The sequence below is a fragment of the Drosophila elegans genome, unplaced genomic scaffold, assembly GCF_018152505.1.
Source record: "Drosophila elegans isolate 14027-0461.03 unplaced genomic scaffold, ASM1815250v1 contig_476, whole genome shotgun sequence".
NCBI lineage: Eukaryota > Metazoa > Arthropoda > Insecta > Diptera > Drosophilidae > Drosophila > Drosophila elegans.
This window is the reverse complement of record NW_024545863.1, coordinates 1,793,936-1,815,606: the sequence shown is the minus strand read 5'-3', so window position 1 is coordinate 1,815,606 and position 21,671 is coordinate 1,793,936. Positions and strand designations below refer to the sequence as shown.

Below are 21,671 nucleotides of genomic sequence, written 5' to 3'. Positions count from 1 at the left end.
AATATTAATTATAAAAATTTATTGAAGAAAAGCCTATTATAATTATTAGTTCTAAAAAATATTAAAATAAGGTTAAGAATTGGAAATTTAAAGAGCTCCATTGCAAAACCAAATCAATGTCGTATAAGATAGTTTTTATTGAGAGGTAATAAAGTAAATTAAACACAATAAAAAGTATAATAATAATAAAACACAGCTTATTGTGCTGCAAAGTAAGCGATACAAATAAATAATTGCATTTAATATATACTCAATAGAAATTTAATATATACTCGAGAAATTGAACAAAAAGTATATATAACAAAATTTTGACTTGAATTAAAATGTATAATTTAAACTAAGCAAAAATGAATATTATAAATTTGCTGACATCGCCACTCTCCATTAATTCCACAATCGACTTTAGTTTTTATTGTACTTTATTCTAGGTATAATTGGTATGAATATATAAACTCGCGCTGTTCGGTCCTGTCTTTTGGGGACTGTATATAAAGTGTCTACAAAAACTATGCGCGCACTCTCTATATGCTAATCGGTAATCCGTAATCTGCTCTATGACTAAACGTGACCTGATACTGATACATACTGCCGAATCGGGAAAGACTCGCGCGTGTACACATTTGGCTTCTCTGCGACCAGACCGACTCTGATATGACTATAAACTAACGTAGACGAGGCCTAGGGGCTAAAGCGATTGACTGGCTTACAAACTGAACAAAAGGGGGGGGATGATGACCAAACTTATTGCAACGATCGACTTTAGGGCGCCGATCGGGAAAAGTACGGGGAAGCTCTTAAGGATCCAGCTTGTGGTACCGCTCCACGTCGGCGCCGCGAAAGAAGACCTTGCAGACGCACTGCTGATCGCGCGAGAGGAGAACCAGGCATTCCCGGCAGACCAGATGGCGACAGGTGCGTATCTCGTAGCCAAACTGGGCGCTCCTGCAGTTTATGCAACTGGCAGGAGCACCACCAGCTGATCCCGATCCCGCGCTGGAGTTTGCTGCCAGCTGGCTGAAGCGCGTGACCTTCTGCAGCGCCTGCTGGATGGCCTGATCGATGGAGGTTGTGGCCGAGGTCACGGTGGCGCAGGCGCTGCCATGGTGGCTGTGCCTTGCCCTCTTGGCCGCCGGCGGCGAGTGTGGGGAGCCCCCAAAGGATGCCGCTGTCGAGGAGGATGTGGCCGTGGCGGTGGCCCTGCTCTTCCGCTGCTGCTGCTTGTAGGCGTTGCTTAGTGCTGAATAGGTCCCGGCAGCCGGACTGAACTGTCCCGGCTGGCAAGTGCTGCTGGCGAACTGAGAGGCATGGCGGCGTCGCAGGCGGGATGTGCCCAACGAACGCGGCACCGCCTTAAAGTGCTCCGAGTGCTCCATGAGGAACTTCTCTATGCGCGCTTTTAGGGCCAGGTTTAGGATCGCCTTGCGCTGCAAATTGTACTCCAGGCCTGTGAACGGATCCGAGGGTTGGCGACCCCACTTGGTCTCCTCCTCGGCGTGCTTGTCAATGGTGGACTGGTCCACCACTTTTCCAGAGGGCAGCACGGTGGGAAAGATCTGGATAGAGGAGATGAAGCATTAGAAGATTGATAAAAGACACTAGCCTAGGGAGAGCTACAGAACTACTACTAAATAAAATACCTTACATTTAATATAGAAAAAGGTTCAACCACAATATTTTATATCATATCTTTAAATGAATCATGTTGCTAACTGATATTTCTTGCTTTAATGAATGACGACTTTAATATTACCCTGGTAAGATATTGATAATGAAACGATTTCAACATTTGGGACAATGATTAAGAAAAATTATAAAGAATTATATGTGTGTTCAGACAAAATCACACTTTCTACCATGTGACTTTAAGCAATATAATGAGGATTCAGTCAGATTAAAAAAAATATATATAAAGTCAACAAATATTTTTACTTAAAATGACCTATTTTAACAACATTTTATAGCCTAGAAAACAAAGGCAACATTTGGGACAATGATTCAGAAAAATTATAAAGAATTATATGTGTGTTCAGACAAAATCACACTTTCTACCATGTGACTTTAAGCAATATAATGAGGATTCAGTCAGATTAAAAAAAATATATATAAAGTCAACAAATATTTTTACTTAAAATGACCTATTTTAACAACATTTTATAGCCTAGAAAACAAAGGCAATGTTTTCGTTTTAATTGTACATGATTTATGCGAAATTAAATTGACCTTGCAATGCACTTCTTGCGGAAGTGGATTCGACAAAATGGCTGACGCTGATTCATGGTTATGCATTCAGTCGCATAAGACTATGTGGCACTTGTGGCACACAAACTGATAGAATCAATAACTCAAGAAGCAAGGAAGTTCCTCCTGCTCGCCTGCAAGGATGTGTTAAACTCAAAGGACTTAGTTACCATTAGCTCCCAGGTGATGGAGTCGAGGAACTCCTCGGGAATGGAGAGTGTGGACTGCTCCCTCAGCTCTGGAACATGTCGCGGTGGTGACCTCTGACCCGTGGGCGTCTGGGCGGCATCCCTCTGCCCGTAAGGATCACTAATCTCGCTCCAAATGCTCTTGACTAGCTCACGATCCGCTTTGTCCAGGGAACGGGCAGGTAAGCCCCACATTTGCACTTTGCGTAGAACGGGAGGACATCTCTCAGTGGCCCGGATCACCACTTTCACGCTATTGGTGCTGGCCAGGATCTTGTGGGCAGACTTGAAGAAGAACACCTTCTCGCTCTGCTCGGAATTGGAGCTGCTGCGCGAATTGTAGTCGCTTTGGTAGCAGAAGGTCACTGAATCCACGCCGCGTCCCAAGTCCCGGACGAAGGCGACTCGCTCCCAGATGCCATCATGTCGTCCGTGGAGTTCAAAGGCGGTGGATCTTAGGGCTCCGCAGGAGGGCCACAGCTTGATGACCTTCATGTCCACCGCCTTGGGAAAGTCGAACACGATTTCAATGGGTGGCTTGCACACGGCAAAGCACATGAATCCGCGTTCCAGCTGCTCGACATCGTCCGCTATGAGATTGGCTGCAGTGTATCCATCCTCGCAGACCGCATCGCTCTCCACGGAGGGCTTTAGTTTCGGATTGAGGAAGTTGATCAGGCTGCTCATTCTGGCTGACTGGCTGGCTGGCTGCTTTTTCCAAGGGCTATTACACGGGTTTATCTCGTATATCTTTTGTGTGTGCCCCACCTGCTCGTTATTCGCACAGAAAATGGCGTCACTTCTCGGGAGTCTTTTGTTGTTGCCTCTGGCCCTGAACTCTGCTAATCCTGCCTCGCAAATCCTTCTGCTAATCCTGTGCTGCGCTGCTTCCAGTTCTCTGCTGCCGATCCCGAACACCTCACAGCCTGTCCTGGACTCCGGCTGGCATTTTATGACGCTGCAATGGTGACAATTATCGCCCTGCCTTTTGGAATATTTATAAATCACTCGTTTGGGGGGGGGCAGTGTGACCGTGCGCAGGGTGAGACAGTGGGACCAGGCAGGGTGGCCGGATAAGGCTGGTGTTTGCCGGGTACTCGAGCATGGTCACACTCTCTCCCTGAAGCGCCATAAAAATTTCATTTAAAACGTAAAGTACATAAATTTATATATTTACTTAAGTTAACTTAAAGGTTTTTGACTGTTTAAGATTATTATTAATTTTAATATTGACTTACTAACTTGTATATATTCAATTAACTGGTAAACATGGTATCTTTTAAATGGTGAATTTAATTTCAAACAATAATAGTTTAGCTGTACATTAAACATTATTTAAAATGTTTTTTTTATCTACCACAAATTAAGCAGGTTATGTGGAATTAAAATCCTTATTTTCCTTTATTAAAAATATCAAACTGAATTAACCAAATAGGTATAATAAAATTTCAACTTTGTAAATTTCTTAAATTTTTAAAGCAAACTTTTCAAACACTTAAATACCAACCATAATAGTTATTAAGAGTTAGCATTTTTGATTAAGAATGCCAACGTCCTAATCTTGCATACCTAAATTAGTAAAAATTATATAAAAATTATATGATAAGGTGTGTTTTCTTCTGCGAAAACACTTGCTCATTTTAAATTGTCCTGATAATTAGTTTTCAAAACGAGGTTAAAAAGTAGGTACGGAAAGAACACACTGATCCTTAATCGGCAGCTTAATAGAATATTAGAAATCCAAGAACTGACTCTGCCGATTTATGGTGAGTTGCCGAATTAGCCGTATTTACGATGTGTTAATAAGATGTGTTACTAAGAATTTGGCAATCTGCCCCACCGAAGGCAGATTATGGCCACTTCTAAAAGCTCCAATATTGGTGATTAGGCTAATCTCTTTGGTGGATGGGTTTTTCCGCTCTTGTCAATGGATTGGCCAGCTGGTGGAGAGATAACCCTAGGCTATAAGTGGCCCCACCGACGATGGTTACGCTCCAGTTGCCCTGCGAACCATGAGGGGAATCGGAATTCTGCTGTCGGTGGCTTTGACCTGCGGGTTCCTGGTGGTTTCCGCCGTAAACCTGCCCGGAGTGCCCGTCGACTTTGATGTGGACGACAAGATCCTGTCCGCCATCGCGGATGACATATCCGAGCGTCTGGCCACGGAGTACATAACCTTTTTGAAGACCGGAGTTGAGACCCCAGAGTTCCTGAAGCTCACCAATCAGCTGGCCAAGTCGCACAGTCCCAGGGATATATTCACAAAGAATATGCCCGATCTGGAGCCCAGGGATAGCTTCTTTATGTGCGTGGCCTGTCGATCGGTGATGCGGGTGCTCATCCGCACCATTCGCGAGGAGGAGGGCGAACTTCACGGGGAGAATAGCTCCGCCCTGATGAAGGACTTTGCCATGGATGTGTGCCGCCGACTGAACCTGCAAACGGATGAGGTCTGCAAGGGCTTTATCGACTCCAATCAGCCGACCGTGGAGTACATTATGCGGAATTCGGAGAGCGATTCCCAGAGCTTCTGCTCCCTGTTCATGGAGTATAGCTTCTGCAACACCGGTTCCAATGAGGCTTACAACTGGACCTTGACTGTGGATAATTCTGGAGCGGCTTTGAGTGGACCCAAGTCCGACACTCCTCGCTACAGCGAGGATGACATCAGGATCTGCCAGTTCTCCGACATTCACCACGATCCCCTGTACGTTCCCGGCAGTCTGGCCACCTGTGCGGAACCCATGTGCTGCCAGAGGCACAAGGATACGGCTGAGGGCACAAGTGAGGCGGCTGGCTACTGGGGTGACTACAGGGACTGCGATCTGCCCTGGCATGCCTTTGAATCTGCCCTGGATAGCGCAGTGGCCAACTCGAAGTGCGATTATGTGTACCAGACTGGAGACATTGTCGACCATATGGGGTGGTCCACTTCCGTGGAGAAGAATACTGATGTCCTGACCAAGGTCAGTCAGCGATTTAACCAGGCCTTCGGAGATGTTCCCGTCTATCCCTGCATTGGAAACCATGAGCCGCATCCCCTGAACCTGTAAGTAATCATACATTTTTATAAGCGTAGAATGTCGATTTCAAAATTGCAAATCTTATTGTAAATCTTAATCTTAGATTAGCTCAGAATTATAAGTGCTCGATTAAATCCATATCTTGAATTTTCTTTCTGGTATCAACAAATAATTTATAATGTTTTGACCGCTTTCACTACACAATCTACACCGAAAAAAAATGCAAGACTAAAAATATATATCTGACTATTAAATTTAAAGTTGTATGTTAAATATTAAAATTAAATGTGAAACCATAATGTTTAAACATTTAAACTATTGTGGAACCAATATGTTTTAAAATTAAATTAAATTTTCAGATATTTAAATCAAATTTTGAAAATAGTCAAATGAAAAATTAAAAAATGTTTTAATAATACTTAAAATAACTAAACAAATTAAAGAGAACATTTTTAATTTGATATAGAAAATATAAGGATTTGTCACGTTTTCAAAAACCAGTGTAATCACCAATCGATTTTTAAATTCCAGTTTCAGTCCCGAGGGAGTTCCAAATGAGGTCAGCACCACATGGCTGTACGAGCATTTGTACAATGACTGGTCCAAGTGGCTGCCGGTGGAAACCAAGGAGACGATCCTGAAGGGAGGATATTATACAGTGGTGCCCAAGAAGGGATTCCGTATCATCGCTCTGAACAGCAACGACTGCTACACGGACAACTTCTGGCTGTACCACAGTGGCACTGACAAGATTCCCCAGCTCCAGTGGTTCCATGACACCCTCTTGAAGGCTGAGAAGGCCGGGGAGTACGTGCATGTGCTGACCCACATCCCTTCGGGCGTTGGATCTTGCTGGTCCGTGTGGGCCCGTGAATTCAATCGCTGCATCACCCGCTTCAGCGCCACGATCAGTGGCATCTTCACAGGACACACGCACAAGGACGAGATGTTCGTTTACTATTCGGAGGACGAGGGACATGCCACTGCGGTGGCCTGGACCGGAGGTGCTGTGACCACCTACTCCAACAAGAACCCCAACTACAGGGAGTATGCCGTGAATTCCAAGACCTATACCGTGAGCAACCATTGGACCTGGATGTACAACCTGACGGCAGCCAATCTGCATCCAGATGAGCAGCCCGAGTGGTTCCTGGAGTACGAGTTCATCAAGGAGTTCACCGAGGACTTGAGTCCTGCCGGCATTGACAAGCTGCTCGACGAGTTCGCCGAGAATCCCACCTTGATGAGAAAGGTATGTTCGGATTTTCTTTAAAATATTAGCTTCGATAAGATAAAAAGAAATACCAAGTTAATGAAAAGTTTGAATTTGGTTTTGTTTTTTTTCCACCCATATAACACACATTTTTCTTTCAGTACTGGCGCTTCCGTGTGACCTCAGCTGATCCCCAGGTGAATGGAGGATGCGATCGCAACTGTTTGGCAGGATCTCTGTGCCGTGCTGCTGTGACCATCAATACTCAGCGAGGACGTTGCGAGGAACTCCGGGCAAAGCTGTTTGCCTCTGTAAGTTACTTCTAATAATAGGCTTTACTATCAAAACTAACTTATAAATCTTCCCCTTCAGCTGGACAATGAGGAAAGCACCACTCCTGGTGATGATAATGACGACGAAGATGGAGGAGCCTCCACTTTGGGACTGCTCAGCATTGGCTCCTTGCTGACCATAGTCCTCTCCATCCGCCTTAGCTTCTAGAAACGCTCATCTTGTACCCCCTAAGTTATATAAGACGATTGGATTCCATTTTGAATGTGACCACTCCCAAGTGGCAAATATAAGTGTTTGCTTATCCCAATCTAAGTTAATCTTTCATGATTATTTCGGGGGGACTTTGTTTTCTTCGCGATTGCTTTATCGACTAATGCCGATTAGCGCAAATTAGCCAATTGAATCGTGCTGGCCATAAAACATGCAGTTGGCTACAGGTTTATGGCCAAGTCAATTGCTGATTCTAAACGAACGGATTAATGTAAGCACGTGCGAGAGAGTTATAATTTGGGTATGATTTACGGGGCTTCGATTAATTAGTAAATAGTAATCCTAAGTGGAAAATCATGCCATAAGCTGACTCACCTATAATTACGCTAGAAAATATGAGCCATATAAATATAGCAATAAAAAAATAAAGTAATTGGTACTTTGGTAAATTGTTTTTTTTTTTTTATTTTTTTAAGAAGTAAAATTTAAACAATTTCCTTTGAAGCGTAAAGGAAGAAAATATTATTCATATCTTTATTTAGCAAACATAGTTTTATTCAGAATTTATTTCAATTTTGCCAGAGATGGTAGTATGATAGAACTGAACATTAAATAAAATGCTTAAATAGTACCAAATGTTTTAATTGGGGTGAAAGTCGTAGCCTTTTGAGGGATGCCAATAAAAGCTACCCTTAACCGATTAGCGGGTAAAGAAATCTGCCCCCGAACATAAATTAGTATGGTCTGTTGACCGCTGGCATTTCGTTCAGGCGATATGACCGCATATGATAAGCAGCTAAACTGATTGTGATTATATTAGCCTATAAATAGGGGTCCGATTCCAATCCTGGGCCCAGTTCCGTCATGAAGTCGATCTGGAGCGCACTTATTTTGGGGATCGCTATCCTCCTCGTCGGATGTGGTGCCTTTAGTCTGCCCAATGTCCCCGATTATCTAACGAAGGAACAGCGTTCCGCAGCCATTGTCTCAGGTAAGTGCAGGTCTTCAAAATGTTTGGATAAATCTAATAATTAATCATTAATTAAGTATTATCTTTCTTTTATATCATCTCAACCAAAAAGTTCATAGAAAATTGTAAAAATCGAATTATTATAGAGTAAAATAATATGTAAGTTATCAATTTAAATAAAAAAAACAAGAGTCACCCTCTCTGTTTTGAATTTACACACACATCAATATATGAATGAACTGGTTTCGGTAGTCAGATAGTCAGTAAGTCGAAATTGATTGCAGTAGTTCCAAAGATAAGTTCCAAATGACAGCTTTGAGTGCAGATATTGACATCCGTTATTGCCTTTTTGCAGCTAGTGTGGCGGAAGAGATAAGCCGTGATTACCTGAAGTACCACCGGACTGGAATCGAAACGGAGAGACTTCAGCAACTGGGACAGGATCTGCGGAACAGTCACAGCAAAAAGGCCATTTTCACGGAATCCCTGGCTGATCTGACCTCCACGGATCAGTACTTCGTGTGCACCCTGTGCAGATCTACCATAAATGTATTTGCCAGAACTTTCACCGACGGTGAATTGAGTGGTCCTCAGAGAGATGAAGAGGCCAAGAAATTGATGTTGGGTCTGTGTGATTACTTTGGTATTACCACCCAGGAAGTGTGCTCTGGATTGTTCGATCTGAACTGGCCCATTTTCGACTTTATCCTCAACGAAACTGTGGCCGATTCGCAATCCTTCTGCGGCATGCTGCCCATTCCCATTTGCCAGGTGAAACAGGATGAGTTCAATCTTACTTTGACTATCCAGGGCGATTCACCCACCGAATCAAATGCGAATTTACCCTCCAAGAGCTCTGATGATATCCTCATTCTGCACCTCACCGATATCCATTATGATCCGGAATATGCCGTTGGCAGCAATGCGGCTTGCGATGAGCCCATGTGCTGCCGCAATCCTTTGGCCGAAGGATCTGATTCCTCGGCAGCAGCTGGCTACTGGTCCGATTACCGGGACTGCGATGCCCCCAAACATCTCATCTTGAGTGCCTTTAACCACATCAAGGACAACCACAAGATCGAGTGGATATATCACACCGGAGATGTGCCGCCCCACAATACCTGGTCCACCACCAAACAGGGAAATATGGACATGCTGTCCGAAATCGATGGACTTCTGGCCGAGCACTTTCCGAACACGCCCATCTACCCTTGCCTCGGAAATCACGAACCCCATCCAACAAACGTGTGAGTACCCGTAATTTGCAGGCCCTCAAATATTATTAACCTAATGACCCAGAAATGGAGAAAGTTCAAAGAAACTTGTCCGCAATTGGGTTGAATTGGGGTAAAAAGTACAAGTAGCTCTTGGGTTATGCTTAGTATGGAAGTAGATTCAAATGTTATTACTTACCCAAAAATAGCATTGAGGTCATGCAGATACTACGCACTTTTACTCAGGCTAACAATTAAAAGTAACAAATAATGCATACATGCATATATATGAGCTAATGGTATGTTATAAAATGTTATGCAAAAACGAATTGAGGACTTTTGTTTTTCCCGACATTATAAAGTTTATTGTAAGATTTTCCCACAGCAAAGCCAATAAAGAGCGATACGGACACTAGTAAATATTAACTACTGCTTATTAAAACAACTTTGAATAAAGGCACTACCTAGAACCTGGACTTATCTTCTGAATTTCAAAGTGTTCGACGTTTAAACGATTGTTGGACACTAATAATTTATAGAAGAAAATTGCCTTAATAATTTTGACGCACTTTCGTTTTCATCAAGTGAAATAAACCATGTTTTATCTTATATGTCATAAGTACTTGTCAAGAAAATGTTGTTACGATTTAGAAAAGATAAATTGATAATACAATTTTTGTTCATAAAATAATACATTAATTAATAACATAATGTTTGATCATAATTAAGCATTTTATGTCATTAAGGCCGTAATAAGTAGATATATTTTGATGTGTTTATTAAACAGAAGTTATGAATTTTATAGCTCGGCAGTGTTTTATACCTTTACGATATATGACTATGTTTATTAATATTTAATTCCTAGTATCTTTTATTGATTTATAAACAAACTACAATATTTATTCCATCTTATAGTTTCGGCAATGATGAGGTGCCCACAGCTTTGAAAGTTGACTGGCTGTACGAACACGTATGGAGTTTGTGGTCTAAGTGGTTGCCCGCGCAGGCGAAGGATACTGTCCTTCGAGGTGGTTATTACACTTTATCGCCGAGCGAAGGACATCGGATTGTGGCCCTGAACAGCATGGATTGCTACCTGTACAACTGGTGGCTGTTCTACAATGCCTCCTTGATTCAGGAGCAGCTGCAGTGGTTCCACGATACTCTTTTATTTGCAGAGCAGAATGGTGAATCGGTCCACATCCTCACCCATATTCCCGCTGGCGATGGTGATTGCTGGAGCAGTTGGTCCAAGGAATACAACAGGGTGCTGACTCGTTTCAATGGCATCATAACTGGAGTGTTCAGTGGTCACACCCACAAGGACGAGATGAACCTCCATTACTCCGAGGAGGGTTATGCCACGGTGGTCAACTGGAATGGTGGTAGTTTGACCTCGTATTCAAACAAGAATCCCAACTACCGGCTGTATGAACTTAATCCTAATAACTGGCAGGTGCTGGAGCACTTTACCTACAAGTTCAATCTGACGGAGGCAAATCTGAAACCCGATGAGCAGCCCCAATGGGAATTGGAGTACCAGTTTACCAAGGAATACACAGAGAATACTAGTCCTGCGGGCATCGATCGTCTGTTGGTGGAAATGGCTGAGAAACCTGATTTGCTGAGAAAGTTCTGGCGGAATAAGTTCACTAACTCGGATCCCAAATTGGCAGAGGGTTGCGATAATAGTTGTCTGAGTAAGACAATTTGTAGGATTGCCACTAGTAATTACCAGGAAAGGACTCGTTGCAAGGAGCTGCAGGCTATTCTAGAGGAGAGTGTAAGTTAAATACAAGATTTCCTATTAAACTTACCTCTAATCTATAATCCTTTCAGCTGGAAAAAGAACCAGGAACGGATACAGATGATAATGGTGATGGAGGTGCTTCCGGATTGACTGCCATTAATTTGGCCACTTTGCTGGCAGTCATGACTGCATTGAAAGTCCTTGGATAAGTCTTATCAATGCCCCCCGTCTATTCTTAAACCATATGATTAAAAGCGATAATCAAGCTCATAAAACGGACTATAAAACTACTAAAGAACAACCCGAAACCCCTGGAGATAAATATAAACGAACAATAAACACACACGATTCTTGTAGTCAACACTCAGAATGTTCGATATACATGTATATATATATGTGTTACCTAAGATGCCTCTCGGGTAGCGAATACTTTGCGAATTAGCTGGATTAAGTTAAGAGTTAAGTTTTAAGCACTACGATGGAGTCCGGGGAGGTGTCGTCCGCTGCTCTGGATTCGTTTACCTTTTTTTTTTTTTACAAACATATACATTTTCGGACAGAGTCCCGCTCGCCACTTAGAGCGCACAGATGAGCGTGGCGATGTCGATGTCCTGCTCCTCGGCCTTCCGCAGGACGATGGCCGCCTGGTTCTGGTACCTCCCGGATGAAACCAGTCGCACGGTGCTCACCCCGCAGAACATCGCCTGCTCCGGTCCCAACTCGCTGGAGGCTCCGCACACGGCACTGGCCTGCTCCATGCCGATGGAGTCCAGGCCAGCAGATCCTCCGATCTCCAGGCGATCGCTGGGCAATTGACACTAGGTGGGGGTTAGGGAAATTAGCTGGGCGCCTAGGGAAACTCAGGAATATACCCACATCGTAGTTGACCTTTTGCTGGGCCCTCACACTCTTTCCGCCAATCCGCAAACTGGCCAAGGAAACCACGGCCGGAAAAAGCGCTGAGATGGTACAGTTGCGAGCCTGGCCATAGTTGGTCATCTTGTACATAGCAGCCGTGTCCTGGACCAAAACATTGCAGGCTGAAATTATAAGAAAAAGAGAAAATGAAAACTTGAGATTTGATATCCTTGATTAAACTGTTCAATTATACCTAAATAAAAATAAAGTAAAGTTGTCGATAATAAATTGATTTTGTAAGGAAAATTTCCTTCTTTCAGTATTTTATTGAAATATATTTATATATGTATATATATTCTTCAAAAATTATTCTAGTTAGAATTTATTGTAGTTATAAAAATATTATATTTTAAAAGTGTTCTATACTCACGTTGCGTGATCTTGTGGAATCGCACATTGGCCACAAAGGAGCCGCGAACAGGAATGCGGTACTGCAGCAAAGCAGCATTCTGGCTCGACCGGAAGAACTTCTTATTACTGACACGGGGCCTATACAAAAATAAGGATAATTCCCATATAAACAATATTTATTAAGATGTAATATGTACCCACCATTGTCTGTAGTTGTTGCAAAACTCGTAAACACGCTCCTCCAACGGTCGATGGTGATCCTTTATGCCCGGAAAGTATTCGCCATTCAGCTCCCAGCCATCAACAAACTATTCCGGAAAGTGGGTCACACTTGGGCATAATTTAATGACACTTTGGAGCACTTACCGCCATTAGGGCTCCTGTCTCGCAGTTCGCATCGTAGTGTTTCATTGTAATCTCTACAATCGTGTCTGGCTCCCCAATCACATAAAGCCCACAGACTTCGGGCTGCAGCTCCTGGACATTTGCCCCGCTACCTGTTCCTGTTCCTGCTCCTGCTCCCTCTGCCGGAACCACTTCGACTCCTGTTCCCACTCCCACTCCCACTCCCAATCCTCCTCCTGCTCCAGCAGCAGCTGCTGCCGCCTCCAGCTCGAGCAGAGCTACCTCCCGATTTAGGGCCGAACTCAGGGGGTTGAGCTTCTTGAAGATATAGTCACCTGCCTCGGAGGCCACATGCATGCAATCTGGGGAAGGGGTAAAAGTATGGGGTGGGATTTAATGGCATTGCACAGGAGGAAAAAGGTTTCATGAAATTTTCTTCAAACAAGAAAATTTATCAACACAGTTTGGAAATATAACTAGACTTTCATTGATCTTAAGGAGTCTCCAAATTGCAAAACTAACGAGGGTACCACAGAAATTACTTAGGTTTGAAAATCACTTATATATATCGAAACTATAAATTTTATTGGTTCAATGATGGAATGCCATACCTCGTTGAATTCGTCATAAAATTTCCAACAAACTGGCATTCACAGCTCAAAAATTTTGGGTTGGACCAAATTTCGAAAAAAATGATGATGGTACCCCCTTATAAAAAATGCTAAAATTGGCGACCTCCAGAAAATGAGTTTAAATTGCAGTTTTTTGATCGAAACTATAAATTATAATGGTTCAATGATGGAGTGCCATACCTCGTTGAATTCGTCATTAAATTTCCAACAAACTGGCATTCACAGCTCAAAAATTTTGGGTTGGACCAAATTTCGAAAAAAATGATGATGGTACCCCCTTATAAAAAATGCTAAAATTGGCGACCTCCAGAAAATGAGTTTAAATTGCAGTTTTTTGATCGAAACTATAAATTATAATGGTTCAATGATGGAGTGCCATACCTCGTTGAATTCGTCATTAAATTTCCAACAAACTGGCATTCACAGCTCAAAAATTTTGTTTTGGATCTAATTTCGAAAAAAATGCAGTAAAAAGTAGAACAATGTTTTCCGAAATGACTCTATCGGACTTTCGAACTCAACATTGTGTGTTGCATACTTTTAGGCATATAACTACGAGTTATCAATTTCCTATTGATTTTTTTTACAAATGTAGGACAATTTTAAATAAAACAATTTTAAATCATTAAGCTCTATAGCCAAATATAATTTATTTTATAAGCAAAATGCATTTTTTCTTGTTTTTCCTATTTAATAACTATTTTTCATAGTGTGCCGAATGCACTTGACGCCCTTGAGCACTGCGAAGCGCTTAAAACCGTATCCGCAACTGAATCCGAAACCAATTTGTCTTGCCAAATTTCCTCGCGTTGCAGGAGAGGTCGAGAGTTTAGGGGAAGGCAATTGAAAGCCCCTTTGATTGTTTCTAGCTCGGCTCCTGGGCAACAATTAATTTATCATGCGCATCCACTTAATGCCGGCCATCGTTGGCTGATTTATGGCCAGCATTATTAGCCGTGGCACCCACATGCTGTACGATATGTGGTCTGCTTTTTATGACCTCTCGCCTTGTGGTTGTGGCTTTTGCCAAGAACGGTCGAAAAACAATTAAACTACTGTTTGACTTATTTTTTGACATGCATGTCACATACTGGCAATGTACCCGTGTGGGCCTCGCCATGAACGTGAATCCCTTGATGGGGGAGTACTGTCCTGGAAGGATGAGGAAATGGGGAACTCGAGACCAACTGCTGTCACTGGGCGCCAATTTGTTTATGACACTCTCTAATTGCTTTCAAGTGGCGGCTTTTTTGGCCTTTTAACATTTCTGTTTATTGCAACTGACAGTTAAAATGGTACTATTCATACTTGATTAGGCATAATGGTTTAATAATCATAATCGGAGTGGCTGGCGTTAACGAGAATTCATTAAATATTCAGCTATTTTATTTGCCTTGTTCAAAACTAAGTGGACTGAATTAATTATATACATAATTGTACATTTTATTAATATTATTTTGAAAGAATAATACATAAGAATGTTTTCTTTTTTAAAAAAAATAAAAATCCTAAATCTGTTTAATATATTAATAATATGTAATAAAATAAAAGTGCCGAAGGATTTTGAAAAACACTAGACTTTAGAGTTTAGCTTGTCTTTGTAAGTAGACATTTTTTTAAACTGCAAAATATCGACACGACCCAAGCTCTACTTTGTTTATTCCCTTGATTAGAGTGGTTTTCCGTTTGTCCTTCGATTTGGAATTTCTATTTCTGGTAGTAACGTTACAAAGCTGACCCAACCCCCCGGCAAATCACCCTTTCCCTGTTGTCCTGGCTATAAATAAAAGCAATTATAAATCGGCATAGCCACAGATTTGTTTATGTTTCACCTGATGCTGATTGTAAGACTGATGCAACTTTACATTTCCTCTGACCTGACATGCGGTTGCTTTGACGATTTCCCCCTTGGGAGAAGGGGAAATGGTTGGAAAATTTTGGTGGTTAGAGGACTGAGGGATTAAGTCAATTGAAGTTGGCACGAGTTGCCAGCCACCCATAAAATTTATTAAGTTTTCTTTCCTTGGAATCAGAGTATTTTTGCCCTATGACCATTGAGTGACCACAAGTTTGTAATCATTCATTTCCATTTGGACAGTTTGGGTCACTTTTGCAGTGAAGAGGGGGACACACAACAAGTGGAGTGCACTTAGATTTGAATTTTAATGGGCAATAAATTCGTGTTGCTTGGCTCTTCAAATTGCGCATACGCCTCCGGGTTCCATGGCGGAGATGAGATGCTCCAAGAAGCGCTCACAACTTATGCAGAAATCAATTTGAGAGACAAGTAAACAAGGTTTTGAAAGCGCTTTAAACTTGTCGCTACCGCCAAAGTGCATTTTCCATTTTCAGCCGGGGGCACTTGACTCAAAAGTTTCCCCTTCACATTGCATATGAGTGCAGCTCAACTTACCTGAGACCGTGTGCACATTGTGCGGCACCGCTGGGTTGGGAAAGAGCTCGAAGGACCGCTTTACACTGGGCCAGGCCTGAAAATAAATTACGAAGAAAGTAAGGCAGTGCACTCGAAGAAAAGTTGTGGTGTGTTTTCTTAGAAATATTTTAGTTCAGGGTTTTGTACAAATAAACTATAAACAAGTCATTTAAAAATAATTTTAAAACATCACAAATTGATATATTGGAAACAAATATTTATAATATAAGTTTTATTTAGAACATTATTGATGGAATGAGTAATTTCTGTATAGATTTTATCAAGCTAATTTAGAAACCATTTATTTATTCAAATTTATTTAATCAAATTGTGTTCTATGCACAATTTTAAACTTTGTTTAAAAAAATTTGGACTAACTATTTGGCGTGGACTTTGTGTGGCTAGCTTTAATAAAATACATTTTTAATAAAACTTGTTCCGAACATTATGATTTTAGGCATCCCTCCGGCTGGGTGCAACTGAAAGTGGTTATCCTCCTGCTAAACAATGCGCACAAGAGACAGACATTCAGACCTGTAGCAAGGGGAATCCCTGGATGGGGCATGTCCTAGCCCCCGGATCAGCGGGATGTCCTTCGCGGCTAATGCCCGCCGACTTCTGTAGTTGTATCCAAAGAAAGAAATCATCGTGGGGGGCAGCTAATGCGGCACTTAAGGCTCAGCCCACAATGCAACTGCAGGGGATTGGCAAGGGGGACAAGAGGTCATCCGGGACAGAGGACAATAGCAGGTTTTAATTAAACTACCACACACGATTCTTCAATAAACAGGAATCGAGCAGATGACGCTCTGAACGTGCTCAGCTATGGAGAAATATATATGTATACAATGGGGAAAGTCCGGCAAATTTTAAGCATGACAAATCGGGGGCAAAGTTAAAACTTTTTATTAAGAAAAGCTACTCAGCCTTCGACCCCATCTTTTTTTTGTGGCTAGCTTTTTTATGATTGATTAGAGGTAACTTTTTTCAGATTTTGCCGTTAATTGAAATCGCACCCAGCCTGCTGGGAGGTTGATAAATGGTGACGCATTGGCCGCGGGCTCAAATAATTGAGTTAAGGCCAAAAAGTTTTTGGCTTTCGTAACTCGGCTTTTGGGACATTTGTTTGCGCAACACTCGAGCTTTGGCTTTAACGAGTCGTCGGGGCGTTATGGAACTGTCAATTAGTGGCGGTTTAGGCCAAAGCAACTTTAATCCTCAGCTCACAAAAAAAACAACTACAAAAAATACCGATTGCCGCCCCTGACGTCACAAAACTTAGTCAAGAATCGACTGATTCGAGAGAGAGAGTCTGGATAAACTGTCAACAGGCTGTAAATAAATAATAAACATGATCCCTTTGAACACACTTGGCGCTGCCTCATTTGCATAATCACAATGGCTGGCATCGGATTTTGGATTTGTGAGGGGTGAAAAGTGGGCAAAAAAAATAACGCTGGACGCCTTTTGTCAAACCAAGCGATTCGCAGGATGCGCCAGCTGCTCCATCAAAAGGTTCCATTGGGACCAGGATTGCTATCCGAAAGTTGCCACGGAGATCCAAGCATTCAGGCTATTGAAAGTAGCTAAAACTTTGTGGGCGATGGGGTGGCATCAGAAATAGAAAAGTTCTAGGGGCATTGTGACAATCCTTCGCAGAAACCCCGTAAGTTAACGCCTTTCACTTATACTGAACTTGCATTTCTGCATTTGTTGCCTATTGAATGGTGGGCTTTTTTTTTAGCATTCTACTTGAGGTACAATTTCAAACACCTCTAAAATTTAATGCCTTTTGAGCAATTGTTGTATTTGTTTAACAATTTATTAAATTTGAATTTGTGTTATTAATGTTCTAAAACTCTTTACAAAAACGTCTTAAATAATAAGACATTAATTACAAGATTTTAAGATTTTTTGTCTTTGAAGGTTAATTGATTTGATAAAGAAAATGTAAATTAGGTACTTATTACAAAATTGTTGCTTATTTTGTGAAAAATTAGCTAGTCAACTTGGTTTTTGGCTTGGTAATTTTGCACAAAGGAATTCTTTTGAAAGCCTGGCTTGAATTTTAAACGAAATAATTAATAGAATGCTGTCTTTAAAAAGTGGAATATTCAATTAGTTGATTCAACTTTGGCTTGTTCTATTTTAAAATGTTCATTCATATTTTGGCAGCCTGGAGGTCGCGTGAATTGATTAATGAACCTGTTGTTCACAAAGCAAATTCAGGAACGAGAACATGAATCAAGGTCGTCGAGGCGTAGGATTTCTTTGTTCCCGTCACACCAGAAGCCGCTAATTAGCCGGGAATATGCGAATCAGGTCTTCACATGCCACTGTCGGGAATTAAGCTGCCAGAAATATTTGTGACTTGATTAAAAGTTCGCTTGCCAGATGAAGGCGACACCTAAACGGGCTTTTTGGTGGGGAAAAGGCCTGAAACCCCTCACGAAATTCGAATCCTTTTTCGGGGATCAGGTAAATATTGACTTTTGGCACTGAGGCCGGAGATCCGATGGTAATCCTTCAGCTAAAGCAAACAATTACAATTGGAGGGGGAATCTATGGTGGCGGAATGACTAAGTTATGAGACAGCTTCAAAGGATACGGCTTTAAGAAAGAACTTAACAAATTCCTGGCCATAAATAAGTTATGCACTTGCCGGAGTCCATTGGAGCAACAGGCTGCCATTGAATTAGGTTGACCATCAAATATTTAGACGCCTTTATGGCTGGCGTAAATTTCACTGAAAGGATTCGTCTCACTGAGTGATTATGGCTCAAATATGCGCATAATGCCGGATGCTCAAGAAATATTGCCATCTAAGCATTGCTTGAGTCGGAATTAAGTCAAATGAATTGCCGCAAAATGAGCAGAGAACGGAAGGACTTATGAAGAAAAAGGATTCCCCGGAGACCTGTCAGAAAATTGAGTTAAATTACCTCTTTTTCTATATATTTCCAATTCTTATGGCCAGTCTGGCAATCGCATAATTTGTGTCAGCAATTTTTTCTACTTTACGGTTAAAAGTTAAGCTTAACGAAGTAAGCCGCAAATAAATTCGATTACGCATACGCACTGTTGCCCGGCTTTAATCAGCTAATTAATTTTACGCAACCGCAAATGGACTGTAAAATGCAATCTGGCGAACTTTTTGTTTTGCCCCGTCATTTTGAGTTTACATGTATCTAAGTTGCAATGAGAATGTAAAATGGAAAGATGTGTGTTTCCAGCACGGAAATTAGTTCTGCCTTAAATGCTTCGGCTTCCTCTGCTTCCCAATATTTATTGAACATATTGCATCGGAGATTTATGCAAGAGTTCTGCCACAACGGAATTGAATAGACGGCATAAATTTCGCGCGGCTGCTGCTACATGACGAAGGCAATTTATGGAAATTAGAGGGATCCTAGAACCATATTTCGGTGCTGATGGAAAATTAAATTTTACATAGGATATGGTTAACTTTCCATATGTGGCGTTCTCAATAACTCTTTAGAAGAAAGAAAAACAATTTAAGTCAACCAAAATGGGAGGCAGTATTATAAGAATAAATCAAATTAATACCGAAGAAAGACATAGACATGTCTTTCAATATAAAACCACTAAATGTATTAAACTGCAATATTCATTCATTCAGTGTAGACATTTTAGATTATGTAGGGAAATTAAAGGGTGTAAAGCATCCATCCTAGATCCACCTAAGCCAACTATTTATGACTGCTGCAATTAGAGGTCACCTCTGATGTTAAAAGCTTATCTCTCATGTTTTTCTCGCCTCACAGCTCCTTAGCACCCTATTGCACCCGTTGACATTCATGGTTTAATTGTTGTCGTTCTCACAAGTTGCCAGAGTGAAAAACGAAGCTTGGCGGCGGGGAAATCGAGGAAAACAGGAAAATGCGAACGGAAATGGGACAGCAGGGGTGTGGCTGTCATGTCCTGGCTTAAATGGCTGTAAAGTGCCAAAGCGTCGGTGTCACCATTAAGCGCACATCAAGTGCAGGACTCTCTGGAAATCGAGCAGGATGTGGATTTGTGGACGGAAAGAGGGGCGAAAGGCTGGAAAACATGGGAAAATCTCGTCCCTGTCCAAAGTGAGTGACCACACAAGAAATGAGTCAGTTGCAGTCTGCAGTTTCATTGCGATTGCCCTGCCCACACCATCGAATCGTTTGGTATTTCTGCTCTGGTTTCTGTTGGTTTTCCCAACGCCCACGGCTCATTGGCAGGTGCGAAATTTACATTTATCCTTGTCCATTGAAGTGGATTCCTGGTGTCCTGGCTTTCTGGCTTCCTGACTTTGCCCACAATGTTGCCATTAAACAAACAGATCGGAGCTATGCATGTGATGGATGGCAGCAACATCGAATGAGTAATAGTACCCTAATTTTCATTCCGAAATGGCTGCTGTCTTTGGCAGGCCAACATGACTTATGGTGGTATTTTGATAAGTTTAAATGTCTTTGCCTGAAGAAAACTAAATATTTGTTTAAGTCAGACTTACTTGTTACAGACAGAAAAAGAAGGAAAGGTAAAGTTATTATCTAATTCAATATAATTTTATTAGAAAGGGTTGTGCGGTAATAGAAAGCTATTGTACAAAAAACAATTGTTACTTTTCCTGTGTCAGCACCCTTCCCATTTCAACTCTAACCCTTTTCGGGGAAGATGGATTCGATTGGTTATTTTTGACGGCTGCTATCTTATCTGACTTGGAAGCGTCTCAATCATTATTAGCTGATTTGTCACCACGAGTTCTATTTATGTTTCCGTTGCAACCAAATGTCACGGGAAACTTTTGCCGGATTGGACCATTACCAAATCGAATTAAGTATTCATTTGCGCCGGGACCACAAACTTTGACCCGTTGACCCGCTTGGACTTTCATAAATTGATTACTAGCCGAGTCTGCAACGTGAGCCTAATGAAGGTAATCAGTTCTAGCATAAGCCAGAACTGAAAGGCTGCCAAAAAGTTTGGCAATAACACCATAGACAGCTAGAATCAATCAATCAGGGTAAAAATCTCGGCCGAAAAAAATTAGATCGTTAGGAAATCATGGAAACAAAAGTTGGCCCAACTTGTTGATCGAATTACAAGGAATTACACGCGTGTCTTTGTCACCTATTGCTGCACAGAGAAAAAAAATATGTTCTTACTTTAAATTTGTTTTTATTTTAGGGTTCACAGAAATCGCTTCAGCCTTTGATTTAATTTATTTTAAAAAGCCCTACAAAAATCAATAGAAATCATATTCATATCATATAAACTTAAAAAGAAATGTTTAAATAAGTTTACTTTTTAACCTACTTATTTAAATTAAAAACAATTTTGGATAGACTAATATATATTGGAATCACATGATTGTACATATAACTCTTAAACTTTTAAATTTTGCTATTAATAACTCTTTTAGGTCACTGAAATTCCTAACGATATATCTTTTAAGCCGACACTCACCTGAACGCCCAGAATAATCATGGACAAATAAAGATAAACGACAAGCTTCATCGCGACCTTTGATTTTCGAAACCGAAGATTAGAATAGCCAATCCCCGCGGGGATATTGAGATTCAGAATTTGGAGGGTGAGGCGACTTTTCAATTATCCCGCGAGTTCCGGAGCGCCTTCGTTTGATCCTTGGCCTGTCCAGAGATTAACGCAGGAATCACGCACCCAATAACTTCATTAGAGCGTGGAATTAGCGACAGAGGCACGCGATGCTTACTTGGCACTCGATGCGTATACTTGATGCGGGTTTGAAATAGCACTGGGGAAACCGTTCTTCTTATTACAGGGTGAAAGAAATCAAGAAACCGTTGCAGGACGAGGACGAGGACGATGCGTCAACGCTGCCGCTCGACGACCGAGTGTTGGCCCTTATCAGC

At 41.6% G+C, this 21,671-nt stretch overlaps 4 protein-coding genes across 6 annotated transcripts; 2 read left to right on the top strand and 2 right to left on the bottom strand.

Annotated features, from left to right (window-relative positions):
- Positions 1 to 401: 401 nt before the first annotated feature.
- On the bottom strand, positions 402 to 3,449 carry LOC108148949 (RING finger protein 37). 2 transcript variants are annotated; one of them, XM_017276282.2, is made up of 3 exons: positions 3,195 to 3,449; positions 2,409 to 3,134; positions 402 to 1,553 (listed from the first exon to the last, which is right to left on the bottom strand). In XM_017276282.2, exons 2-3 carry the CDS (start codon positions 3,111 to 3,113, stop codon positions 795 to 797), a joined length of 1,464 nt encoding a protein of 487 aa, XP_017131771.1. In that variant the 5' UTR covers positions 3,114 to 3,134; positions 3,195 to 3,449; the 3' UTR covers positions 402 to 794. The 2 variants fall into 2 exon arrangements, with proteins under 2 accessions (XP_017131771.1, XP_017131770.1); XM_017276281.2 differs by having other exon boundaries at positions 2,409 to 3,449.
- Positions 3,450 to 4,425: 976 nt separating this feature from the next.
- LOC108148968 (sphingomyelin phosphodiesterase) lies at positions 4,426 to 7,263 on the top strand. Its single transcript, XM_017276306.2, has 4 exons — positions 4,426 to 5,475; positions 5,981 to 6,701; positions 6,824 to 6,973; positions 7,035 to 7,263. The coding sequence occupies exons 1-4, from the start codon at positions 4,439 to 4,441 to the stop codon at positions 7,161 to 7,163; spliced, it is 2,037 nt and encodes a 678-aa protein (XP_017131795.1). The 5' UTR covers positions 4,426 to 4,438; the 3' UTR covers positions 7,164 to 7,263.
- Positions 7,264 to 8,030: 767 nt separating this feature from the next.
- LOC108148448 (sphingomyelin phosphodiesterase 1) lies at positions 8,031 to 11,462 on the top strand. Its single transcript, XM_017275483.2, has 4 exons — positions 8,031 to 8,157; positions 8,492 to 9,383; positions 10,266 to 11,133; positions 11,190 to 11,462. The coding sequence occupies exons 1-4, from the start codon at positions 8,031 to 8,033 to the stop codon at positions 11,307 to 11,309; spliced, it is 2,007 nt and encodes a 668-aa protein (XP_017130972.1). The 3' UTR covers positions 11,310 to 11,462.
- On the bottom strand, positions 11,452 to 21,641 carry LOC108148998 (corticotropin-releasing factor-binding protein). Of its 2 annotated transcripts, XM_017276341.2 has the most exons (8): positions 21,512 to 21,641; positions 21,244 to 21,428; positions 15,760 to 15,835; positions 12,736 to 13,076; positions 12,571 to 12,677; positions 12,389 to 12,507; positions 11,977 to 12,140; positions 11,452 to 11,918 (listed from the first exon to the last, which is right to left on the bottom strand). In XM_017276341.2, the coding sequence occupies exons 2-8, from the start codon at positions 21,292 to 21,294 to the stop codon at positions 11,676 to 11,678; spliced, it is 1,101 nt and encodes a 366-aa protein (XP_017131830.1). In that variant the 5' UTR covers positions 21,295 to 21,428; positions 21,512 to 21,641; the 3' UTR covers positions 11,452 to 11,675. The 2 variants fall into 2 exon arrangements, with proteins under 2 accessions (XP_017131830.1, XP_017131829.1); XM_017276340.2 differs by having other exon boundaries at positions 21,244 to 21,641.
- Positions 21,642 to 21,671: the final 30 nt, after the last annotated feature.

Coding starts and splice junctions, on each gene's coding strand:
- LOC108148949 (XM_017276281.2), bottom strand. CDS start 3,113: ATGAGCAGCCTGATCAACTTCCTCAATCCGAAACTAAAGCCCTCCGTG. Junction 1,554..2,408: donor CCATCACCTGGGAGCTAATG/GTAACTAAGTCC, acceptor TCCTCTATCCAG/ATCTTTCCCACCGTGCTGCC.
- LOC108148968 (XM_017276306.2), top strand. CDS start 4,439: ATGAGGGGAATCGGAATTCTGCTGTCGGTGGCTTTGACCTGCGGGTTC. Junction 6,702..6,823: donor ATCCCACCTTGATGAGAAAG/GTATGTTCGGAT, acceptor TTTTTCTTTCAG/TACTGGCGCTTCCGTGTGAC. Junction 6,974..7,034: donor GGGCAAAGCTGTTTGCCTCT/GTAAGTTACTTC, acceptor CTTCCCCTTCAG/CTGGACAATGAGGAAAGCAC.
- LOC108148448 (XM_017275483.2), top strand. CDS start 8,031: ATGAAGTCGATCTGGAGCGCACTTATTTTGGGGATCGCTATCCTCCTC. Junction 8,158..8,491: donor TTCCGCAGCCATTGTCTCAG/GTAAGTGCAGGT, acceptor GCCTTTTTGCAG/CTAGTGTGGCGGAAGAGATA. Junction 9,384..10,265: donor GAACCCCATCCAACAAACGT/GTGAGTACCCGT, acceptor TCCATCTTATAG/TTTCGGCAATGATGAGGTGC.
- LOC108148998 (XM_017276340.2), bottom strand. CDS start 21,294: ATGAAGCTTGTCGTTTATCTTTATTTGTCCATGATTATTCTGGGCGTT. Junction 12,678..12,735: donor AGACAGGAGCCCTAATGGCG/GTAAGTGCTCCA, acceptor TTTCCGGAATAG/TTTGTTGATGGCTGGGAGCT. Junction 12,508..12,570: donor TGCAACAACTACAGACAATG/GTGGGTACATAT, acceptor ATTTTTGTATAG/GCCCCGTGTCAGTAATAAGA.